General features: G+C 45.9%; 1 protein-coding gene across 2 annotated transcripts in view; it reads right to left on the bottom strand.

Moving 5' to 3' along the window:
- Positions 1–10,951, bottom strand: part of LOC139263141 (transmembrane protein 87A-like) — a 92,832-nt gene that overhangs the window by 52,337 nt on the left and 29,544 nt on the right. For both annotated transcript variants that reach the window (XM_070878752.1, XM_070878751.1), the window contains exon 2: positions 797–857. In XM_070878752.1, the coding sequence (XP_070734853.1) occupies positions 797–857 (61 nt within the window). The remainder of the gene's footprint in view (positions 1–796; positions 858–10,951) is intronic.

Here is a 10,951-nt window from a genome sequence, read left to right on the forward strand (position 1 = left end):
ATTGAGACAAACTATGGGATGGCGCTGGGAGAAATGCTATTAATCCAACCCACAGAGAGAAGTACAATTTTCAGAGGGAGACAGGCCAGTAGCATGAGATGTCTCCAAGAGGCCCTCCATATTCTCTCTGGTGGAAAAGGCTGAAAAATGAGGTGATCTCAGTGAAACATACACAATTCTTACAGGGCTTGACAGGGTAGATATAGGGAGGATGTTTCCTCTGGCTGGGGAGTCTAGAACCAGTGGTCACAGTCTCAGAATAAGGGGTCGGCCATTTAGGACTGAGATGAGGAGAAACTTCTTCACTCAGAGGGTGGTGAATCTTTGGAATTCTGTGCCCCACAAGGCTGTGGAGGATCAGTCTTTGAGTATATTCGAGACAGAGATCGCTAGATTTTTGAATATTAAGGGAAGCAAGGGATTATGGGGACAGTGCAGGAAAGTGGAGTTGAGGTAGAAGATCAGCCACGATCTTACTGAATGGCAGAGCAGGTTCGAGTGGCTAATCCTGCTTCTATTTCATATGCTCACAGTGCATCAATAAACTTCAAGACAGTGTTCACACACATGAGCACATCCTCTGGCCACTGAGGGAGGCGTTGAGTTTAGGCTTTGAGTTTCCTGTGAGGAATGAAATATCAACCAGGTCAGTTGAGCACCTCCTGGTCGACAATTATGGATCAGCCACCTTGGGAATTTCAGAGCACAGTCAATTCATCCCTCACCAGCACACTCCTGTTGCCTTATGCCTTCCACATGCATTTTACGCACAACTCAAGTAAAAACTATTACTTACATTTTAAAGAAATAGTGCTGCCATTAAAGAGAGTCTTCCTGATTGTATAATTAGAATTTAGCTGAAGAGAAACAAAGAGAGGGGTTAATTTCATGTGAACATTGAAATCTCCTAGTTCTCTGAGCACAAAGACATTTTCAACCGTTAGCTCATACATGCCGGTATAAATGTTATCTTGGAGTATCCAAGGACAATTCAATTCAGGGAAAGTACAGAGCCACATTTTGTAAATCTTGGCATTCGTCAAAAAAAACCCCCACCCGATTTCAGCTTTGATTTAGCCTTTTATGGACTTGCCCCTCCAGCCCTGCCCACCTCCCGAACTCCGGCCTCACCTGGATCCCCCACTCATTTCATCCCACCATTCGCAGCCATGGCTTCAGCCACCTAGGCCCCACGCTCTGAAATTCCCATCTCTCCACCTGCTACTTTAAGGCCCTTCTTAAAACCTACTCATTTGGATCATGACAAATTGGATGATGTGTTGTTTCATAAGAACAGGCTGTCATTCAATGCAACGCGTGATGTGTTGTTAGCGAACTGATTCACAGTGACTGAATCAGTTCATTTATTAAATGGTATTCTGCGACGTATTGTAATGAAGAATACATTATTGTGGTGGCACATCAGGCATCTACAAAGAGGCAATGTGGATAAAGAAAGACTTGGATTTATATAGTGCCTTTCACAATCACTGGACGTCTCAAAGCGCTTTACAGCCAATGAAGTACTTTTGAAGTGTAGTCACTGTTGTAATGTGGAAAACGCAGCAGCCAATTTGAGCATAGCAAGCTCCCACAAACAGCAAGATGATAATGACCATATAAACTGTTTTTTTGTTATGTTGATTGAGGGATAAATATTGGCCAGGACACCGGGGATAACTCCCCTGCACTTTTTTTGAAATAGTGCCATGGAATCTTTTATGTACACTTTGAGAGCAGACGGGGCCTCGGTTTAACATCTCATCCAAAAGACGACACCTCCAACAATGCAACACTCCCTCATAACTGCACTGGTTTTCAGCCTAGATTTTTTTGTGCTCAAGTCCCTGGAGTGGGACTTGAACATAAGAACATAAGAATTAGGAACAGGAGTAGGCCACCTAGCCCCTCGAGCCTGCTCCGCCATTCAAAAAGATCATGGCTGATCTGGCCGTAAGCTCCACTTACCCGCCCGCTCCCCATAACCCTTAATTCCCTTGTTGGTTAAAAATATATCTATCTATCTGTGATTTGAATACATTCAATGAGCTAGCCTCAACTGCTTCCTTGGGCAGAGAATTCCACAGATTCACAACCCTCTAAGAGAAGAAATTCCTTCTCAACTCGGTTTTAAATTGTCTCCCCCGTATTTTGAGGCTGTGCCCCAGAGTTCTAGTCTCCCCGACCAGTGGAAACAACCTCTTCTGCCTCTATCTTGTCTATCCATTTCATTATTTTAAATTTTTCTATAAGGTCACCCCTCATCCTTCTGAACTCCAATGAGTAAAGACCCAGTCTACTCAATCTATCATCATGAGGTAACCCCCTCATCTCCGGAATCAACCTAGTGAATTGTCTCTGTACTCCCTCCAAGGCTAGTATATCCTTCCTTAAGTAAGGTGACCAAAACTACGCGCAGTACTCCAGGTGCGGCCTCACCCTCCAGGTTGAACCCACAACCTTCTCACTCAGAAACGAGTGTGCTACCACTGAGCCACAGCTGACACTGGTTCAAATGTTGGGCGAGTGGTCATATTGGGTGAGGGGGGTGGGAGTGGGAAGAGAGTTCTGAGCTGGCAGACTCAAGGTCTGACCTCTACTATGATCTATAGAAAACTGGATCACAGTCCGAAATCAGCACTGGATTGGCCTGGCAGCCCCAAATATCAAGCGGAAAGGAGCAGGAAAACTCAAAAATCAGGTGAATGGAAACAGGTTAAAAAAAAAGTGTGGGCAGACTGGAAGACAGCTGTTGAGAGGCCTTCAAAGTAACAAGTACAGAAAACAATTCTTAGTTTAAAGATATTTCTGAAATCTATCCAGGCATTTCTGAAATCTATCCAGGCAAGAGGGTCATGGCATAGAATGCAAGACTTAATTATATAGCGTAATGCTCCCATTATAAAACGGCATATCCGACTTACTATGATCAATGCCAAGGAAGATTTGCTGGTATGTTAGTGTTTCTTGGAATACTCATTTGAAGAAATGCTGAAGATTTTAAATGGACGAAACAGAACTTTCCAACAAGCTTACTGAATCTGAAACACCTATTCTGTGGTTTCAAGGTATACATGTAGACCACACACTGTTAATAGTAATAAGCTTATAGGCTTGGTTATCACATTACATTTATACTGGGTCACACAAGTGGCAAAGATGGCACACTGGGAATCAAAAGGAATGCTAGGACAAGAAAAAGTTGGGCAAGGTGGCCTCTTGATGACCATTACCAACTTCAGTGCTGAAAGACGATGTCTGTCCAGTGATGGAAAATTGCAGGCTTTACAGAAAATGAATCTCTTTCCACTGAACTCACTGCAAAGAGACACATAGCAATGAACTAAATAACATACGACTCAGTAGCAGAGCTCACAAACTCCAATATCACAAACTTGCGGCTGGGCTGTCACATCAGTCAAGCTGCAATTCTCATTTGTTGCCTCCAGCTACACCCTGCTGCTGTGCCACTTGACATGAAACTCTGCTTGAGCTGAAAATGATTCAAAATGCCCGGCGAATACACCAACACCTGGCAATCACTTCAAGGAGGAAGCAACTGTAAAATGTGGGGCACATGCCCATTTTAACCCTGCTATATGCGAGGCTGGCACAGTCGCAGTATCCATGACCAACACATTGTACAGTGCCAAGTGTTTTTTTCAAACCACAAAGAGAAAACTCAATGCCTGGATTACCAGAAAGTCCCGTTGACTCGGGTCTAAATATTCATTTCAACACAACCCTCAATTTGAATGACACAAAGATTTCTTGGTTCAGTTTATTCTTGGAATTGAAAGCACATATTGGTCAGTCGCCCTTGCCCAACGTTGAACTTTATAACCAGAAGAGTAAGTCAGAGGAAGTGGTGGTCAAACTGTACAGTGCTCTGGTCAGACAGCACCTGGAGGACTGTGTCCAGTTCTGGACTGAGACACGGGGAGACATTCAAACTTTAGAGGCAGTGTAGAGAAGAGGTACAAGGCTGAACCCTCATGTCAAAGGCTTGAGCTATGAGCAAAGACTGGGGAGACTTGAGCTTTTCAGCCGGTGAGAGGCGATCTTAAAGAGACCGATAAGATAGAGTAATGGAAAAGATAATTCCAGAATATTAATTTATGTTAAATTATGAGAGTTGGACGTTGGTTCAAACTAATAAAAGGTAAATTAACTGAGGTCAGGAAATTCCTCTTCACAGTGATCAACATATAGAATGGACTTCCAGCAAGAGAAGTGGGGCGCCGACTCGGGAATCTTTTAATAAACAGTTGGACACTGAAATGGACCAACTTTAGTATCTCGCTGGATAACAACCACTTTAATTTATATAGCGCCTTTAACATAGTAAAACATCCTCAGGCATTTCACAGGATAGATGAATAAAGATGCACTGAATAGTTTTCCTCATCCATAACTATCTCATGATCTTGAATCAAGAAACAACTTGCATATAAAGATAAAGCTCTCAGGACGTCCCAAAGTGCTTCACACTGCTGTCTTGTAGGTTAAGATTCTAAGCTTCTTGTTCTCACCCTCAAATCCCTTCAAGGACTCGCCGCTACCAAGCTCCATGACCTGCTGCAGCCCCACGTCTATATGCACACCCACTGCCCTCCAGTATCCACATACTTCTCAATCCTCACGCCGTCAACAGTTCCCAACCTTTCAGTCACCTTACACCCACCAACTGCAATCTCTGCCTTGCTACCTTTCAAACCCTCGGCTTATTGTGCTTTTACCCAGCCTGACCCTACACGGAAGTTGATCAGACAAGAATGGATGCTGAATCAAATGTCATGGTAGATTATCCACTCAACACAGCCTTGCTGTAAACAGCAGTAGAACTTTTCAAGGGGGAACTTATTTCAATAAGAAAAAAGGTAAACAGATTTTTTTAAATTTATAAACTGCAGTGGCAGATACTATTTTTAAGCAGCCGATTACCAACTCAGCAACAAGGTGTGCCTTCATCGTTAGGTATCTACAATGCGGGTGGTACGAGCTGGGCAAAGTGGCAATAACACACCGGTGGCTACAGGGCACATTCCTGCAGGAAATACATGTAACGGAATGTACAAAGTCACTGCTCATTTGGCAGCACTCTTGCTTCTTGAATCAGAAAGTGGTGGGTTCAAGCCCCCACTTCACAATGTGAGCATTAAACTGAGAAAGAAATGGAAAACTCCACCATTTTTTTTAATATAAAAGACTGGGCAGTTTCCCCAGTTTCCTGGTCTATACTCATCACTCAACCAACACCGCAAAGTGATTAACTGGTCATTTATTTCAAAGTTTGTAGGAGATTGCGGCGTGTAAATGGGCTGCCGCATGCATCTACTTGATAGTGGCGACTACATTTCAAGAGCGATTATGGGCTGCGAGACATCCGGAGGATGTAAAAAGCGCCATATAAATGCAAGTCTTCATATTGGCAGTGATTACACAAATGGCACAGAGTTCCTGGCTGATGGACCTTTGCTCCAACACAAATGGCACAAGCAGGATAAACCTGCTCCACTGCTATATGCCGAAGGCCATACTCAGGCTGCTTACCTTCTAGTTTATGCATAGTGTTGTTACAAACATAATTTACAAGTCAAAATTTAAACTACGCTTTACTCAAGGCAACTGGGGATGGACAATAAATGCGGCCCTGTCAGCATGCCACACACATCCCAAGAATAAAAATATATTGTACCGCCTGAATTGTTTCCAACACGATACCGGTTGACAGACCTGGAACCGCCAGTACTTCACCCTAATGTTAAACAGCTCTAAATGCTCCTGCCATATACAACCCAAGATTGATCGGACAGGATCTATAGTTGCACTGCAGATTAGTTTGAAAATTAACTTGTGCTAAAGTTATAACTAATCTGTGTGAAAACAATGTAAATCGATGGACATACCAACAAGCCTAAAGTTCAATTAAACCTAAACCGTATTCACTGTAAACAGACACAAGTAAAAAAAAAAATTATAACCCTAGGGGAGGGATAGAGACTCCATTCTCAGCATTTAGCAGATAAAGCAAATTCCATAATGAAAAAGAAAGTCTTGTATTCACGACCACCGGACGTCTCAAAGCACTTTACAGCCAATGAAGTATTTTTGGAGTGTAGTCACTGTTGTGATGTGGGAAACTCAGCAGCCAATGTGCGCACAGCAAGCTCCCACACACAGCAATGTGATAATGATCAGATAATCTGTTTTTTTGTAACGTTGATTCAGGGATAAATATTGGCCAGGACACCGGGGATAATTCCCCTGCTCTTCGAAATAGTGCCATGAGATCTTTTATGTCCACTTGAGAGAGCAGACGGGGCCTCAGTTTAACGTCTCATCCAAAAGACAGCACCACCGACAGAGCAGCGCTCTCAGCACTGCACTGGAGTGTCAGCCTAGATTTTTATGGATTCAAGTCCCTGTAGTGGGACTTGAATCCACAATTTCTGACTCGGAGGCGAGTGTGGTGCCCACTGAGCCACAGCTGACACTATACATGAGACTAAGGTTCCTCAATGGCTTGGTGGGTAAATGCACCTTGTGGTTCTGGTAATTAAGATGCATTTTCTGGTTTGTACTAAGTCAGCTGTTGTCAGCTGGGGAAGCAGTTAGGAACATGGGAACAGGACTAGGCCATTTAGCCCTCGAGCCTGTTCTGCCATTCAGTTAGATCATGGCTGATCTGTATTTTAAACTCTATCTACCTGCCTTTATTCTGTAACCCTCAATATCCTTGCCTCACAAAAATTGATCATTCTCAGTTTTGAAATTTTCCATTGACCCCTCCCCCCCAAAACAACTTTTTTGGGGAAGAGAGTTCCAGATTGCCACAACCCTTTATGCGAAGAAGAGCTTTCTGACGTCACCCCTGAACAGCCGAGCTCTAATTTTAAGATTGTTCTGGACTCTCCTACCAGAGGAAATAGCTTCTCTCTATCTACCCTATAAACTCCTTTGTGCATCTTAAAACACATGCTACAATTGTGTCCCTGTGTCTCAGGACAACTTAGGCTTGAGAGGGAGAAGGGCGAGCCAGGAACTAAGGTTTTAAATTTAGGTAAGGTTGACTCTGAAGGGAGTAGCCTGGGCAGAACTACTGACATAAAACTACAGAGGAACAGTGGGAGGTGTTCAAAGAAGTATTTGATAGAATACAAGACCTATACATACCCTTCAGGGCAAGAGCTGTGTGTGTAATTAAACAACCGAAGTCAACAAGAGAAGTGAGAGATAGCATTAAATTAAAAGGGCTTGGACTGGGACGGATATAAAGAACAGCAAAGAAATACAAAGAAAGTAGTTAGAGCTGCAAAAAGGAATACGAGAAAAAAGTTGAGGGGACTATCAAGGACAACACCAAAGATTTTTTTTACAAGTATAGTAAGAGAAAGAGGGTGGCCAAGATTAATTTGGATCCCTTAAAGGCAGTCGCAAGTAATACTGTAATTGAAAATGGGGAACTGGCAGATGTGTTAAATACTTCCTTTGCATGTCTTCACAGTACAGGATGAGGATAAAGTACCAGAGATATGAGGAAAACTAAAACTAAATTAAGAGAGGAACTTACTAGATTTAATATAGGTTAAAAAAAATAGAATTGGAGAAATAATGGGCCCAAGTTTCCACATGATTTGCGCCTGATTTTTAGGAGCAACTGGTGGAGAACGGACTATCTTAGAAATCGCAATTCTCCACATTTTTTTTTCTGCAGTTCTAGTGAGGTAGAACAGTTCTACTTTAGAACAGAATTTTTTCTTCAAAAGGGGGCGTGTCCAGCCACTGACGCCTGATTTGAAAGTTTTCACAGTGAAAACAGCCATCGTTCGAAGGAAACCGCCATTTGTTGCCGCGCAGGGGAGGGAGGGGAAGGAGACAACGGCTTGTTGCCGCGCAGGGGAGGGAGGGGAAGGAGACAACGGCTTGTTGCCGCGCAGAGGAGGGAGGGGAAGGAAACAGCGGCTTGTTGCCGTGGTGGGAGGGGAGGGAGGGGAAGGAGACAACGGCTTGTTGCCGCGCAGAGGAGGGAGGGGAAGGAAACAGCGGCTTGTTGCCGTGGTGGGAGGGGAGGGAGGGGAAGGAGACAGCGGCTTGTTGCCGTGGAGAGAAGGGAGGGGAAGGAGACAGCGGCTTGTTGCCGTGGAGAGAAGGGAGGGGAAGGAGACAACGGCTTGTTGCCGTGGAGAGAAGGGAGGGGAAGGAGACAACGGCTTGTTGCCGTGGAGAGAAGGGAGGGGAAGGAGACAACGGCTTGTTGCCGCGCAGAGGAGGGAGGGGAAGGAGACAGCGGCTTGTTGCCGTGGTGGGAGGGGAGGGAGGGGAAGGAGACAGCGGCTTGTTGCCGTGGAGAGGGGGGAGGGAGGGGAAGGAGACAGCGGCTTGTTGCCGTGGAGAGAAGGGAGGGGAAGGAGACAGCGGCTTGTTGCCGTGGAGAGAAGGGAGGGGAAGGAGACAACGGCTTGTTGGCGTGGAGAGAAGGGAGGGGAAGGAGACAGCGGCTTGTTGCCGTGGAGAGAAGGGAGGGGAAGGAGACAACGGCTTGTTGCCGTGGAGAGAAGGGAGGGGAAGGAGACAGCGGCTTGTTGCCGTGGAGAGAAGGGAGGGGAAGGAGACAACGGCTTGTTGCCGTGGAGAGAAGGGAGGGGAAGGAGACAACGGCTTGTTGCCGCGCAGGGGAGGGAGGGGAAGGAAACAGCGGCTTGTTGCCGTGGAGAGGGGGGAGGGAGGGGAAGGAGACAGCGGCTTGTTGCCATGGAGGGAGGGGAAGGAAACAGCGGCTTGTTGCCGTGGAGAGAGGGGAAGGAGACAGCGGCTTGTTGCCGTGGAGAGGGGAGAGAGGGGAGGGAGGGGAAGGAGACAGCGGCTTGTTGCCGCGCAGAGGAGGGAGGGGAAGGAGACAGTGAGAAGGGAAGCCTCAGTGCTGATGGCAATGTGATTTTATTAAAAAATGTTCAAAAATTAAACAGCTACAAAGAACTACAAAAATGGCCAAGTGCCAATGTTTTTTTTCACAGAGCCGGCAGGAAAAAAACTAATTTAAATAGTACCCACCCCCTCCCACTTACAAAATCGGCGCGAGTGTAGGCTCCGCCCCCCTGGGCGCCGCGCCAAACAGACAAGGAGCTGCAAAGCGCTCGAGAATAGCGCATTTTTTTTCTGGCGCCGTTTCCTGTGGAAACTTGGGCCCAATGAGACTAAAGATGGATAAATCTCCAGGACCTGATGGTTTCCATCTGAGGGTATTAAAGCAGGTGAGGATGTTGTAGGTACTCTAGTCATGATTCGGGAATTATCCCCTTGGATTGGAAAATTGCCAATGTCACTCCATTATTTAAGAAGGGTAGGAGAGATAAACTAGGAAATGATAGGCTATTGTGGGGAAGGTTGGGCCTATACTCATTGGAGTTTAGAAGAATGAGAGGTGATCTTATTGAAATGTACAAGATGATGAGGGGGCTTGACAGGGTAGATGCAGAGAGGATGTTTCCCTTCGTGGGGGAAATCTAGAACTACGGGGCATAGTCTCAGAATAAGGGGCCGTCCATTTAAAATGGAGATGAGGAGGAATTTCTTCTCTGAGGCTCGCCAATCTTTGGAATTCTCTACCCCAGAGAGCTGTGGAGGCTGGGTCATTGAATATATTTAAGGTGGAGATAAATAGATTTTTGAACGATAAGGGAATCAAGGGTTATGGGGAGCGGGCTGGGAAGTGGAGTTGAGGCCAAGATCAGATCAGCCATCTTATTGAATGGTGGAAGAGGCTCGAGAGGCCAAATGGTCTACCCCTGCTTCTATTTCTTATGTTCTTACTAGAATCTGTTATTAAGGAGAGAGAGAGAGAGAGAGAGAGTGAGACTGAGCACTTTGACAAATATAAGCTGATCAGAGAGCCAGCATGGATTTGTAAAGATGCCATACGAAAGTAGTTGAATTTTTTGAGGTGGTAACTAACGTGGTAGACGAGGGAGTGTCTGGATGTTATTTAAATGGACTTCCAGAAGGAAAGGTTGCATAGATTAGGTTTGTATTCCTGGAGTATAGAATATTAAGAGATGATCTAATTGAGGTGTTTAAGATGATCAAAGCCTTTCTAGCAGTCTTACAAGCAGACTCTATGGGCCCAAGTTTCCACATGATTCGCGCCTGATTTTTAGGAGCAACTGGTGGAGAACGGACTATTTTAGAAATCGCAATTCTCCACATTTTTTTTCTGCAGTTCTAGTCAGGTAGAACAGTTCTAGTGTAGAACCGTTCTAGTTTAGAACAGAATTTTTTCTTCAAAAGGGGGCGTGTCCGGCCACTGACGCCTGATTTGAAAGTTTCCACAGTGAAAATGTACTCCAAACTAAAGTAGAATGGAGCCAGTGAAGATTTTTGTAGAACTGAAAAAACCTGTTCGACACATTAAAAAAATTAGGCGCAGGTTACAAATTAGGCGTCCAGAACGAGGGGGGGGGGGAAGGGAACTCATTAAATTCGACAATAAATCCTTATTTATACTTCTACAAATATTATACAAATAAATCCAACCTGAATAAACATTTATAAGCCAAGAAAAGATTAAATAAACCATCTTCCTACCTGTGTGAAAGTGCTTCAGCCAGGGAGAATTCTGCAGCCGTTCGTGCCGCTGAGCGGGAGGGGGAGAGAGAGAGAGAGAGAGGGGAAGAGGGAGGGAGGGGGGGGGGAAGAGGGAGGGAGGGGGGGGGGAGAGGGAGGGGAGGGAGGGGGGAGAGGGAGGGAGGGGGGGGAGAGGGAGGGAGGGGGGGGGAGAGGGAGGGAGGGGGGGGAGAGGGAGGGAGGGGGGGGAGAGGGAGGGAGGGGGGGGAGAGGGAGGGAGGGGGGAGGAGGGAGGGAGGGGGGGGGAGAGGGAGGGAGGGGGGGGAGAGGGAGGGAGGGGGGCGGGAGGAGGGAGGGAGGGGGGGGGAGAGGGAGGGAGGGGGGGGAG

Source organism: Pristiophorus japonicus, chromosome 4 (genome assembly GCF_044704955.1).
Source record: "Pristiophorus japonicus isolate sPriJap1 chromosome 4, sPriJap1.hap1, whole genome shotgun sequence".
Lineage (NCBI taxonomy): Eukaryota > Metazoa > Chordata > Chondrichthyes > Pristiophoridae > Pristiophorus > Pristiophorus japonicus.